This window comes from Plectropomus leopardus, chromosome 20, assembly GCF_008729295.1.
Source record: "Plectropomus leopardus isolate mb chromosome 20, YSFRI_Pleo_2.0, whole genome shotgun sequence".
Classification (NCBI taxonomy): Eukaryota; Metazoa; Chordata; class Actinopteri; order Perciformes; family Serranidae; genus Plectropomus; species Plectropomus leopardus.
In genome coordinates, this window is record NC_056482.1 from 9,248,149 (window position 1) to 9,263,293 (window position 15,145).

Here is a 15,145-nt window from a genome sequence, read left to right on the forward strand (position 1 = left end):
CCTTCCTGTTAAGTTGGCCAGCTTCCTGTGAGGACACGATAAGCTTTCATATAGTAAATAGCCTGAACAATTTAGAATAAATGCCTCCTCTTCCTGTTCCTGTCTTTCTGTCTCAGTATACTTTTCTGTCCCTTTTTAGGACAGAACCCAGTTGCTGGCGAGTTCATTTTGCATACCTCCTCTGTTTGTGTGCAGTTTCAGCTCACTAGCTTGCCAATGCTGCCCTGAGAGCTCCCCGAAGATGCTTTTGTCAGTCTGGACATCTAGACTGCCTTTCACTTGTCTGGCTTGCAGGTTGGATAAATTGCTGCTTGTTCAAGATTTGATCAAAATCGATGTCCGAGTCCATTAAAGGGCATTAAGTGCAAAAAAAAAATATGAGCAGAAGGGAGTCGCTATTTCATTAAAAGCTAGCTGCACTCTCCTGCTGTCTTCTTGAGGAATAGTGGAGGCTGTTTACACACAGATATGCGCAAATGTATGCACATCTATTAAAATCACTGTCGCATAAACAAGCACTTAGATGAAGCAGGACCACACACAAGCTCTATATACGCGAGTGACCTATGGCTCATTTCCTACGCACCAGGTGCCCCTATTGCTCACTTTAAAACCTCTACCCACTCACACACTGTGCATGGTGACCTTCACAGAGCGCACACACACACACACACACACACACACACACACACATACACACAGAGCAGACTACCACATTTGAAGAGATGCTCCACTGTGAATGAGCAGCATCTGAGTTCATTTCCTGAGGTTGTGATCAGAGCTGAGCAGAACAAATTAGGAGGATATCCTGGCTTCACTCGTATACAAACACACTCACATTTTTCTGACCTTCCAGGGATTCATGTATAAAAAAGAGATCAAAGCAACTCAGACATAGAGGAAGAAAGCAGATTATAGTGATTAGATGTAGAAAAAATCGGCAACCCTGTCGACAGGAAATTACATTTATATAGTACTAATCTGTTTTTCCAGTTAGGTGGTGGGGACAAATATTACCTTATTGTCTACAAGGCAGACAAATAGTGAGGTTTACTCTAAGCAATGCAAAGTACAACATATACATCAGTGTTTTCAACAATGTACTCTGAGGCATTTTGTTATGGTTAATATTTTAGGATACATTCATGAGTCAACAGCAATCCGGTTAGGAAAAGATCAGGGTTTCAGTTAAATGTTAATAAACATGTTCCTCATGCTTCAATTTACCATGAACATTTTGTACTAAAGGACTACTTCACCCGCCAAATGACATTTGTAAATCAATTACTCCTATGTTACACTGAATTTGTGAAGAAAACGTTTTTGGCACATGCCTTCATGGTTAATGAAGATTTCAGACGGAGAAAATTGATGATAAAATGGATTAAATGGAGTCTGTATATATATCGATATATCCGTTTACAATCTCTTAAACAACTCGTGCAGTGTAACCCAAGTCTCATTTATCCAGTCGTATGCTCAGTGCTTCCCAAACAAATGCATTTTCTATAAAACCTCACTATTTAAAACGATTCTGCATACGAAGAATGAGCTATAGACTGTATGAATAATGAACACAGCATACACTGACATAACCCACTGGTTTTTGGACACCTGTTTTAAAGTCTCCAGTTCTGCATTTTGTCTGTTGCCATCTTGTTTTTCTCAAGCCAAAAGTGACCATATTTGAATGAGAGGGTGAAGCTTTGAGCGGTGGATCTGACTCAAAGACTGTAGTGACAACTCGCAGACAGCCCTGCCCTGAAATATATGTACCTTAAAGCATTAATAAACTGATCATAGAAGAGTTATATAAACATTCACCCTCCATACAGTTGTCATGAATCCTGAAATTAGCTATAGAAATAAAAACTGTTTTGTTGTACCAGACTGTAAACATGTTTATTTCTGCTGTAAAGTTGGACATTTTAACAAAAGGGAATGGGGATTGACTCGCTTTTGGAGCCAGCCTCAAGTGGCCATTCAAGGAACTGCAGTTTTTGGTATGTCACGTCATTTGGTATTTCCAGTCTTTATGTTTTAAATTCTCCTTGTGCATTATATTGAGTTCATTTCAAATGCACATCCTTACCCAGGTGCAGTCGTGAGACTGTTTATGCGTTTGTGTTTTGAATATTTAAGGTTTTAGCGAAAATGCATGTGTGAGCATACTGAGCATACGATTGGATAAATGAGACTTGGATTATTCTGCACAATTGTGCACTTTTGGATTCTTCGTTCATCGTATCAAATCGGGATGTGATACATACTATTTTCTTCACGAGTTCAACATAACATAGGGTGAATAACTGATAGAAAAAATTATCATTTTGGTTAGTTTAGGGAAAAATTGTGGTTTGAGGTAAATGTAATGACATGGGCCTCATGTTTCAAGTTATCTTTCAAGTTATTTTTTATGCATTAAATCTGACAATAATATTTCCTTTTAATCTTAAGAAACATAACCATATAATAAGATTAACAATGCAGTCGTGAGGTAATGCTGCATTGCAAGATGGATGGAAACAAACAATTCTGTCATTAAAAATTATGCCGAACATCAACATTTTGCAACTTGAGTGATGTATTAATTAACATTTCCTCCATGTATAAACAAAAAACGTTATCTAGACAGTATAATATTTCCTTCAAAACATATGTAATGTTGCATTTAGCTGCACATAAACATAATTTCCTGGAGCAAGTGTTGATATTTGATGTTTTCTTACCTTCTATGAAGTCAGACGGTGTGTACACTTTGCTTGTTTGAGTGTTTTCCACTGCACTCCTGCTGTCTTGCTGGGATGATGGCATGTTGAGGCTGTGCAGGGCCGTCTCCAGCACCTCCCCCAGCGCCTCCCTCTTGTCCTTCCTCACAGGCTTCTCCTCGGGGTGACGTGTCAGCCCCATCTCTAGCTGGTACACCCTCTGCAGGGTGAAACTCTCAAAGGGCACCACAGCGTACTCACTGGGCAGCCTGGTGCCTGCGGTCACCTCGGCCTTAGACAGCTGGCTCCGCAGGAACTCCTGGAGGTCCGTCTGCTGACTCTTGGCACCCTGAGCCTCCCCAAGACCACCACCTTGGGAGCCAACCCCAGCTTCCTGTCCCTCAGCTGGTCCCCCAGCAGCTCTCTTCAGGCTCTCCTGCACTCCTTTCAGCTGCTGACTTCGCTCCTGCAAAGCCTCCTTGAGCTGAGCTATCTGCTTCTTTAAGGAGGAGATGTGGAGGCGATGCTGCTCCTCTCGCTCTTGAAGGAGCACCTGATAAGATTGAACACCTGGGGGTCCACCGCTTTGAGGAGCTCCACCTCGGGCTCCTCCTGTTCCACCCCCTCCTGTTCCAATCCCTGGCCCTGTGCCCCCAAGGCTGGGGTGGTTGGGTCCAGCGCGAGGGAGAGCATGGCTCAGCGGAGGGTCGTCAGAGTGCGGCGGACTGCAGGTCATCACATAGAGGAGTGACAAGGAGCAGCAGAGAAGTACCAGCACGCCTCCAACACGGGAGACCCAAGCTAGCAGCCCACGCCGCAACATCGCTGCAAGTAGCATCAAAGCTCACTCCTCTGAGTTAAACATCCACACACAGACAGAAATATCATGTAACCTCACACACTCCAGCCACGATGATAAGAGTCCATTTGTGATTGTGTTCCATCACCCAGTGAGGAGGCGGGCTACTTATCAGTATGAGGTCACTTCATGTGAATTAGGTCATTGCCTCTCCACGGCCTGAGATTGTAACTTGTTTTGTCATTGGCAAAGTGAATGTATGAGAAAAAGCATTTTCTCCCTTTCTGTTGGTCCAATTAGCTCCATGGTCAGCAACATTGTTACATCATCTATCACTCATACGTGACTCATCTGTTTGCCAACTCCCACAGTCAGTCTGCAACGTCCTCTTCACATCAGCCCAGATGAAGCAGTGTGACGGGTGGAGCAAAAATGCTTTGCCTCATGAGAAAGTGAATCCTCGGTGGTGAGCAGTTTTCTCATGTTGTTTTCCTGACAGAAAGAAGAGAGAGGTTTGCCATCAGAGAAACAATTAATGTTGACATTTTGACCTCCATCCAATCCACATCACGTGTGTCAATTAAAAGTCTGAAACATGCCAGGCCACTTTGACGTGTTAGTTTAGGATGGCAACTACCTTGGCCAAACCAAGCATTCCTTCAGGACTGCAGCTTCTGGTAAGCAATGTTGTCACTGATGTGAGAGAATATGAGGCAGAGTGCGAGGGTGTGTGCTTTAAAGTGCACAAATGACAAGTGTGTTATTGTGAGTATGTGTTCAGTGAATACAGAGAAAAGAAACTGGGACATATCCATACATTCATCTATATATATATATATCTGCAGCGTATATATAGTAGGTGACTTAACGTGCCATACTGCCAGACTGCTTTCTGTTTATCTATTTATTTTTATTTAAACACAGCGTCTCTTGAGACACATTATCTCTCCTGCAATTACATCCTTGCTCATTGAAAATCCATTACACTCACCATGAAGCGGATATTTGTATGTGATCTTTGAGTGGCTGATACAAATCAGTTGCACCCATCCTGGGCAGATCTTTTTTAGCTTCAGACACAGCAATGCTAGCTGTTTCCCCTTATCGCCAGTCTTTATAAAATGCTAACGTAACTGACCTCTGGCTGTTAACTTTTATTTAATGGACAGATATGAGAGTAGTAAAATTCTGTCCTCCTTAATCTGTCCTCCTTAACCTCCTTAAACATTTCTGCTTGTTTGTTTAATTTGTACAAAAAAAAAGACCCATGCTAGCTGCTTAGCCCTATTTCCAGTTTTTATGCTAAGCTAAGCTAACAAGCTCCTAGAGCTAACTTTTTATTTAATGGACATACATAAGAGTGACACAATTTTTTAATCTTACTCTCAGCCAAAATGCAAATAAGTGCATTTCCCAAATTGTTGAACTATTTCTTTAAATATAAAACTACAGCCGTGTGTGTTAGCATAGCTTAGCATGAAACAGGAAACAGGGGTGAACAGTTAGACTGGCACTGTCCAAAAGTAACAAAACACACTGTCAAACACCTCTTAAGCTCACAAATCAATGTTATATCTTGTTTATTTAATTAGTTCTCTACTGAGAAAATTTACATGATTGCCTTCTGAAGTCCAAACAACTTGGAAGGGCAACAAAAATTTTGGTACACTAGTGACGTCATATTAAGCAGAAACATGGCAGACAAAAGTAAATGTTTGGTTTGTGTTAAGAAACTTATTTTATTCAATTATTGCATTTTTTTCCTCATGCTTAATTTGCAATATAGTATAGTAGGTTGTAACTGTTAGATGATGTGCAGGTAGAATGACCTAGATTAGTCATAAAAGTTATTTATTAGCAATAACCTTGATAAAAAGAAAGGTAAAGTAACACTTTAGTGGTTTTAAGTGATGCACTTGTACATCAACAAGTCTGGGACAAAAATTGCTTTGTAATATCAGACTGTTTAAACAAACATGGATAACAAAATGAATCTTCTCTGGGACATTAAATGCTCTGAGCAATAAAATATGATACGTCTTCTTTGCAGCTCCCGTGCTGTTTCCACATTATGACTTAAAAGCTCATAAACACACTTAAATCCGAAGAACGACTTCCCAACTTGGGAAATGAAACCATCCAAGAAACATGAGACGCAGCATAAGATGTGAAACTGGAACGATCTTCTTATCCAACGATTGGCAGGAAAGCAAACAAACTTATTTCCCACATGATCTGTCTATCTCTTTAAGGGAACAAGAAACAAAAATATTTTTGATTTACTGCCTTATGTTTTTCTTTTCTTTTCTTTTCTTTTGCCTTTATGTTGCGAAATACTATAATTGCTTTAGGTCTCTAAAAATCCTTCAAATGAGTCAATTCAAGATGAAAAAAATTGTAGAAATATTTAAAGGTGGAGAAGAGAAGATGTTTAGAGACCTAAAGCCAAAAAGATGACTGTGATGTGATCATCACAGTCACAGCAAGAAATAAAATATAAGATAGTAATATCTATCAGCAGTACAGAAAGAGAGAGTGACACTATGGATATATTTAGATGTTTGAATGTGAGTCTTGAGTATGCATATACACTACAGCATATGTATTTGTGGGGAGGTGTTTCAGTGTTTGAGTTACAGTACATATCTGTAAATGTATCTCTGTGTATCAGTCTCAGTCTTGCTTGACTCGCCACACAGTCAGCTCTTTGACAGGGCTGCCTGAAGCCGAGCCTAATGAAAGGATTAGTATGTGGCAGGAGTGAATACTGGACTGTGCTCTAACAGACGGCTGAATCAGGAGAGACAGGGCGTCTCTCCAGCAGGACCTCCACTGCCGAAAAATGTTTGAGGAGAAGTTTCTCGGGGAAAAGTGAGTGATTGAGAGCTGGAGGGCAAAATATGGCTGCTGTGATGGCGAATCATCCTCTCAGTTCGAAGAAAATCCTTATGATGTCATTATATACGACCATAAATATGGCATCACTTTAATGACGCGGTGGCAGTTTAATCACTTTCTTTGGTTCACAAGCAGCTCTCATTTGTCTTGTATCCATATGATCACAAGCTGGGAACGTTTAAATAATTACATCACTTCTCCGGGGTGACTTTGACTTTCCTGGTGTCATGACTTCCTGTAACAAACTGCACTTTGGCACTGATGCCGGTGAACCACAAGCCATGCAAACAAATTAAAATGCGCACTTACTTCTGACATTGTGAAGGTCAAAATGTTATATTATGCAACAAATGCAATACTTGGAATTTTTTTTACTACAGCAAGCTTCAGTTGGGAGCAGAGCGACAAGCTTATCTTTGCACAATCATAGGAAAAAAATCACTTATAGTTCTGAATTCTAAAATAACTGATGACAGAAGGAATTTAACACATTTTTCTTCATGTATCTTTATACCATGATGTCTCAGGGCAGGACAGGGCAGTAGGAAGTAGGAGAGGGCTATTGGCTCCCTTATTTAAAGCCCCTGGCCCACATCGTTTTGAGTGGCGAATCGCTTTATTGTGACTGGAGTGATCGCAGCAGAAGATGGTTTCTAGTTTCTATTATCAATTAATTTGTTGCTTATTTTTCTGATGAATCATTTTGTCTGTAAAATGTCAGAAAATAGTGAAAAATGCCTGTCACAAGTTGCCTCGGCGTGATGGTTTCAAATTGCTGTTTTTGCCAGACAAACAGCAATAGTCACCCAAGAATATTCAATTTACAACAAAATAAAAAATACAAAACACAACAGATATTCAGCAAATCCACACATTTAAGAAGCAGTGAGTGTCTTGTTTGATAAAACAAGGTATTGACAAAAGGTGATTAGTTAGCTTAGCACAGTAAATACTGGAAAAACAAGGGAAAACATTCTAGCCTGGCTCTGTCAAAAGCTAAAATAATCCACCTCCCACCACCAAAAGCTTCCTATAACACTTTAAATCTGAGTTGTTCAATGTGCACAAAGACAAATAAGGGTATTTCCCAAAACAATGAACTGTTCCTTTAAATAATTGAGTTATTATTGCTGTAGATGTATATGCTGTTGATAAAGTGATAAATAGCTGATAAATGTAAAACCCATAAAACGCCCTTGTCACACACTGAAACAACAGTGAAGCATATCCTTGTTTGTCAGCTCAGTATTTCTCCCTCTGACGGTGGTGAGACGTGTTACTTTTAGAAACAATTGCCAAATGTATCACAAAGACAATAGAAGTACAGATCCTCTGCGGCGAGGCAGTCAATGCCTGCTGTTAAAACGACCAGAGAAAGATTCATCACTGGAGAGCTGCTGGTGTGACTGAGATTTATGAGCAGAGAGTCACAGTCAACCGCTGAGTCTCACCGGGAATGAATGAGTTGATTCAGTCCTGGATATTTGACTCCCCGTGGGGAAAGGCACGGCTGCAACACAGGAACACCGGCAGCTAAATAATCACGTTTGATTTTATTGGTGGTGTGATGTGGAAACAGGCGTCTGTAATTTCCTGATTTGTGTTACCCTACTTGCGCTTATGCTTATTTTCACTGAAAGAATGTGTTTGATATGTGATGTTGATATTTCAATTAGACACTGTGGAGAAAATATTATCATATTAGAAATTATTAAGAAATAATTAGAAACACAATTTTGGTCTGGAGTGAAATATCTCAAGAGCTGTTAGATGGCTTGCCATGAAATATGGTGCATAAATTTGTCTTTCCCAGACAAGGTCTTAGTTGGAATTTGGTAATCCCCCAACTTTTCCCAGAGTGTCATCGTGAGGTTCACATTTGTGGTTTTGAGTGGAATGTCTCGATAATTTTTGGATATACTGCCAAGACATTTTGTACAGAGATTCATGTCACCCTTAGGATTCATTTTAATTACACTGATGACCTGACCTGACTATTTATAAAAGTTAAATAGTCCAGTGCTGACCAAAGTTTATGACTAAATATTGGCAAAAGTTCTGACATTTCAATCATGCCTAGCTGTAGTAGTTTGTGTTTAAATTAGCAAATGTTCACATGCATGGTGAACATGGTAAACATCAGCATGATAGCACTGTCATTGTGTACGTGATAGCATGCTGATGTTAACATTTAACTCCACTGCAAAGCAAAGCACCACTATGTTGAAGTACAGCCCATATATTTATAATAAGATTTGCCTATTCAGTCCAATGGAAGTGCCTGCCTGGTGCAAATTTGCATTTCCTAAGATAGCGAAGGAATGACCGTCCCTACTCTCTGTCTGACTGGATAGTGCTTGTTGCCTTGTTGGTTGGACTGGTTAGATTTAGGAAAGAGGAGTGGGATGGTTAGGGTTAGAGTAACATTGTCAGGGTAAGCCAGTCAGAGGCAGAGTAAAGCAGAGTAAGGTGGCCACTTCCTTCACTATACTAGTAAACGTTAAGTTTCCAGATTCTGAGTTTACTTGCTGGTTGTGCTGCTTACTGAATATGCTTTCACACTGTTATGACATCATGATTTTTTTTTCTTTTCATGACTTTTACAAATATAAAACCTCCTTGGCTCAAAAATTCATAGTAGAAAGAATGATAACTGACCTTGTTTTCAGTGTCGTACTGACAGTTTTACAGACGTCTCTTTTACAGTGGAAGTCTAAAATGCTTTTTGGGCCTCCAGGGATTTTTTCAGTGCAATACTGCAAGTGGCCAGCGGAAAAAATTTCAAGCGGGCCTGAGCTGCCTTCCCAAGGGCCTGGCACAAAATTACAAATGAACAGCGTGACGGCATGCTCTTAGTCTTGTTAACACTGTGGAGCAGTTTCCTTGTGACAGTTTCCTATTTTAATTACAACTTATTTTTTGGATACACAAACTTTGAGATACTTGAGCTTCAAACAAACACACAAACCCAACCCAAACTCAGAGGAAATGACATCATCTGAATGTGTGACCTTACCACAACACCCTGCCCCGATTTCACCCAATATTATGCTTATTTCTTTGTGTTCTATCACTGCATTAGATTTTATCAGCAAAGACACATAAAAAATTTAACACTTCCTGTTTTTTTCTCTGTGCAACTCTAATTCAACGTGTGACAGATCAAAACACCAATCAACACAACAATTTCCTGGTGTTTGTTTTAACCTTTACTGTTACGACACGTCCTCTGACAAAGATCTCACAGAACTGCATCTGCCGAAATCCTCTTTGCATAACAGAAGTAATAAATCCACATACAACGCAAACGCTGTCAGGCTTGTTTACCAACAGAGAAACAAGGCAGAGGATACATTTCCTCCACTTCCCGAGATGACATAACTGATAAATGTGTTTTCCCCCGCACCACGTATTTCATTCTCCCTGCTAGGAATAGAAACTGAGATGCAGGGACGAGAGTCGGAGAGGGTCAGAGGCAGAGAGATGAAATAAATGATCAGGCTGTCATAAAGGAGAGGAAAAAGAGAGAGGACAAAGAGAATGATTTAGTATTTGGTGGCCGGAGATGTTTCCAAAACAGAGCTCTGCAGCATCTGGTTCAGCCTCGGAAATCACTTCCTCCCCTCCTGCTGCAGCTTCCTGCCCACGGGGCATTCGTGTGTGTGTGCTTCAATTAGTGTGTATCTATGTGGGGATATGTGCGTGTATGTGTTTCATTTGCAGCAAAAATATTAGTGTTACCCTCTTAACACCCAACTCCGCCATGTTTATCTTTGTGAAATAAGGAGAAAAGGGGGTGTGAGAAAAGAGGAACTTCTGTCGGAAAACACAGATTTCTTCTCAGCCTTCTGTCTCGTTTCTGGTTGTCGGTCACACTCGTACAGCAGAAATCACACTCAGGTGAGAGGTTATCTGTGTGTGTGTGCCCGTCTCTGTACTACAGCCTACACAGGTCAACCTTTAAATGTCTGAGGCATTTGAGAAGCAACCTTGTGACCCTCTCATCGTGATAAATGTTGCCTTTCAGCCCCGCTGTCAGATTTAAAGAGCCCTATTCTCTTTGCGCTCTGCTGGTATTTAATATATTCAAAATATAAAGAATAATGTATGTACTGAGACCTTACAGTGGAATGTGTTCTCTTCAAAGGCAGACACACTTTGCAGAAGCATTAATTGAGTGTGTGTGTTTGAGTGTGTGTGTGGAGAAATTGCAGGAAAGAGAGAAAACAGACCACAAGACCAGAAACCACACAGATTATATTGTATATCTGCTTCAAAGGATCTTATCAGTGTGCCTGCACATTTAAGCTCTTCAACCGAAAATTTGCTGATCATTTTCATTTTTTCAAAGAGTTGTTTTTACAAAGTATCTTTTCTGGAAACCTCTGTTCTCCATTAACTTCTGCAAAGGTATAAAAATCTATTAGCAGGCTCGTGAAACTTTCTTGAGTTATGTCATCCATCACAGGGAACATCCAATCTGCATTAGGTTGTGCCTAAGTTGCACAATCATTGCGAAATTTAATCAGTTTAAAGGGGAACTCCATTGATTTACTGCTGCACTTGAGAGAGAAATATTAAAAATAAGAATGCAGGATTTATATTTGTCCATACATCTATTAAAGGCATTTCCACTGCAAACCTCCTGCTCGCCACGATCTCTGCACAGCTAACATGGTGTTGCCTCATATTAGAGAAGTATTTCACAGCTGTAAAAGATGACCAGACTGTAGAAAGACGCAAATACTTTTGACTTTGGTGCTAAATGACCAGAGAAAACAGAGAAAAAAGGACGGTCGCTTTTGATCAACATATAGCCTACAATTATCAGAATGCACTGCGCCGCACTGATAAACGTCCCCACTGGTGGGTGATGTATGGTGCGTTCCATTTGTACGGGAAAGTCTGAATTAACGAGTTCCTACTCAGTTGATTTGACTGATTACTGATCCAGTATGGCGGCCACTTCCTGTTCACAAACTCTTAAACACTGGTGAGATAAAGCGAAGTTTATCACAGTTCAGTGACACATACTACCCACATTATGATTATAAAGCTGACTGAAAATCAGCAAAGTATCCCTTTAAGGGGACTCCATATCACAATGAGAATAAAAGAAATAATTAAACCATGATTCGGGCTGATTGTGCGCTATAAATCTGTCTAATGTTGCTAGTAATAAGAGAAATACGATGCTGAAACTACAAATCAGAACCTTCACAGCAGGCGTTTATGGCAGGGCTCTCATTAACCCCTTGGTTAACGAGTGTCAGCTATTGTATGATTTAAAATATCCTCACCATAAGCTCCAAAAACACTAAATCTTCCAACTAAAGCAGCTCTTTGTTAGACTATCCCTGACTGATAAATGCTCCAGGTCTTTCAGACTCAGTGCCCCCCCCCCAACCCCCACAGATTTTAACAGACAGGCTTTTTGTTTTAAATGTGTCGTCTTAAAATCCACACTGCGATAACCCCACTGATGACATCGTCACAGTCAGACATGAGACAACTGTTTCCACCGGCTGAGAAGCACTCAACTGTGGCATGTAAACTAATCTCGATGTGCAAAATGAAAGGAGTTCCCCTTTAAGAGTTGACTGATTTGAACAGTCTGTATGTTACGTCACAAATGACACGACTAAAACAAGATTCAAGACACAGCGAGGGGATTTTCATATTGTACAGAAATGAACGGAAACTGCTGCTGATGGAAGATGATGCGTAACCCTATGAAACTTCAAGTGACATCACTTTCCTTTTGCTGCTTTCAGATGCCTTTCACATGTATTTAAACCTTTAAACCCTGAGCGAATTTCTTTCAAAAACGGGGAAAAAAGGGCAATGAGCAACTCAGTAAGAAATGTTCTACAAATTGCATGAAATTAGCAGATTTAGAAAATTATTTTTTAAAAATGTCTGGGGAAAAAAGAAAAAAAAAAGCTAGGGTAAAAATAAATTTATAATTATCATAATTATATATTTAAATTACAAGATATAGGAGTAGACAGATTATCTGGCTGGCCAATAATTTGAGCCGATATTTGGCATTTTGACATTTCATTATTTTATTTTAATGATCCCCAATAAAAGTAATTAATTAAAAAGTGCAAAGAAAGTTTCAGCATGGGAGGAACTTTAACTTTATATAACCTCAGGGAGCTTTAATTCAAATTTTCATTTGACTTTATAAAAAAAAAGTTACTGGCAACTTGCTGTGTATGTTGAACATTTCAGTTTTGATTAAACATTTGTTAAAGGCATTTAAAGAAAGTTTTGTGTTGGAGTTTGTTATATTCCAAATTCTAAATATTGACAAAAAAGATTTTCATTTTATTGTAAATGCATATTGGTTCCAAATAACGGTTATCATTCTCATTAACCATTAATAATCAGTATTGTATTGGCCCCAAGAAACCAATATCAGTCGACCCCTTACAAAATTATTATCGTTTTTAAGCACTTTTTCCAAGGTCATTTCTATGTTATTATGTTGTTTTTTTGTTTTTCTTTTACTAACTTTCAAGTTATTTTCTTGCACTTTTTTAATAATTTCTTGCTAATTTTGAGGTCATTTCCTGTTTTGTTGCCCATTGCTCTCCTCCCATGTTTTTGAGAGCAATCAGTCCAACTGGCTAAGGTTTCAAACCAAGTACATTCCATTTTTTTTAATTGCAGTGGTTTGCAAAGTGATTATCCATTATGTGAAGGGCGAAATCATGCAAAACCACTGTCATCGTCCTTCAGACATTCCCTTCTCTTTACATTCTTTGTTTCTCATCCAATACTCAAACATGCACACATGTTTATATGAGAGTGCATGGGTGCATTAATCTTTCAAGCAACCCTCTCCTCCCATCCACATCCAACCCTCTCTAAGTAAGTGGTGTCTGCAATCATTACAAACAGCCTGATAAACCACAGAGCCGAGCGTGTTTCTGCTCCACACTGCCTGTCTGTGTCACTCTATCCTGCCTCCCAGCAGCCTCTGGTGGGTTGTGTATTTGTTACAGGTCAAGGATGTTAATGCGTTTATGTGCATGTTGGCCTCAGTGAATGTCAGCGCTCAGACAGCTCTGTCTGAACCTGCCCTGCGGCTATCTCACTGTAAAAATGAGGAATGTCCTCTAGGGAGAGAAGCGAGGAGAGGAGAGGAGAGGAGAGGAGAGGAGAGGAGAGGAGAGGAGATTAATTAAGATAAATTTAAAAATGAGTGGAGGATGGTGAGAGCTATGCCCACTGATTACTTGGGGGAACTATTAAGTGGGTAGATCAGATACATGGTGTGAGGGGAGAAAATGAAGAAGTCAGTATAAAGTGAGCATGTGGGAGGAGAAAGAGGGAGAGAGAGAGCGGAGAAAGGTTTCTTTGATGTCTCTTGTCCCCTCAGGTGATTCTCCCTCCCATTCATTAGGGGCCGGTTTCCCCGGAACCTTCCTGTCGACGTGCCATCTGGAGGGCCCTTAAAAAAAAACCACATTACACTCCTCTACTTCACTACAAGCGGTCCGTGTTAACATTCACCACCCACCCCTCCGCCTCCCCTCTCTCCCCGTCTCTCTGTTGGTCCTCAAAGTGTTCCCATTTCTTCACAGTTAGGTTAGATGGTATCAGATGAAACTTTAATGGGCCCCATGGGGAAAATGGGTCATTGCAAGAGCCGAGAACGAACAGTAGCATAGACAGATAGAAAATCTCAAAAATCAGGTCAAATATCAGAATGTCAGATAAATCTCAGTCAATAAACTCTCAAAGACAGGAATTCTGATATAAAAAAACTCAAAAATATATTCATTTCTTAACACATTTCCCAGCTGGCACTGGCACTTTGCATATGTTTAGTTTTGTTCTTCGTACCTTCCGACTAAATGTCATCATTTTACGTCAAGATGACGTTGGCATGAGACCTTTGAAGGACGTTGGATTTTGGTTAATTAACAGCCCTGAAGGGGTGGCCTCTGGCTCACCTGGTAGAGTTTTAAACCCCATGTAGGCTGAAGTCTCAGGACTCTCTCACCAAATTAAAGTAATTTTTATGAAAGGAAATGTCCTTTTTCTGTTTATGCTTATAACCTGATGAAATTGCTTCAAAGTTAGATGATACCTTTGAATAATATTAGCATTAAGAAATCAAGTTTGAGTTACAGCTAAATTTTGGGCACCCTGGACATGACTAAATTACTAAACACCACACAACAAATTAGTATTGGTTTTTTGAATGCGTTTTTGATTAGAAGCCTTAAATGAGATCTGTGGTTGACACAAGCTTAAGAGACGTTCACGTTTTCTTCTATGACATAAAATAAATCAGTATATACCCCAATCACAAACCTTTAAGATTTGATATGTCTTAAATAATACAGTTGCCAATAAGTGGCTAAATGAGACTACTTGTATGCCAACTGATAAGTAACAAAAAATAGCAATGGTACAGGGGTATCGGCTGTAAAATTCCAGTGTCTGTTTGTCTGTTATCATGAATATGAAAATGTGCTTAAGCATTTAAAAACAGAAGTGTCAGTCATCATTAACAGTTACTCTTATTTCTATCCAAAATGAGCACGAGGGAACACAAGCATTGATTTTAGTGCCTCTAGGAGTCAAGGAAAACCGATTGATTTCCTCCATAAACCAATAACACAAAAACAGCCACCACCCAATTCTACAATGTGCTATATACAGTCTGCCTGTGCAGAGAGGGGAAATTAGTGGGCACTCCCTCATTCAGTAAAACACAATA

The 15,145-nt window shown here is 39.8% G+C and overlaps 1 protein-coding gene across 1 annotated transcript in view; it reads right to left on the reverse strand.

The window, feature by feature from the left end:
- The window catches only part of csgalnact1a (chondroitin sulfate N-acetylgalactosaminyltransferase 1a), a 38,339-nt gene that overhangs the window by 21,221 nt on the left and 1,973 nt on the right, over nucleotides 1-15,145 (reverse strand). The window contains exon 2 of the mRNA XM_042509546.1: nucleotides 2,730-3,999. Within this exon, the coding sequence (XP_042365480.1) occupies nucleotides 2,730-3,546 (817 nt within the window). The 5' untranslated portion in view covers nucleotides 3,547-3,999. The remainder of the gene's footprint in view (nucleotides 1-2,729; nucleotides 4,000-15,145) is intronic.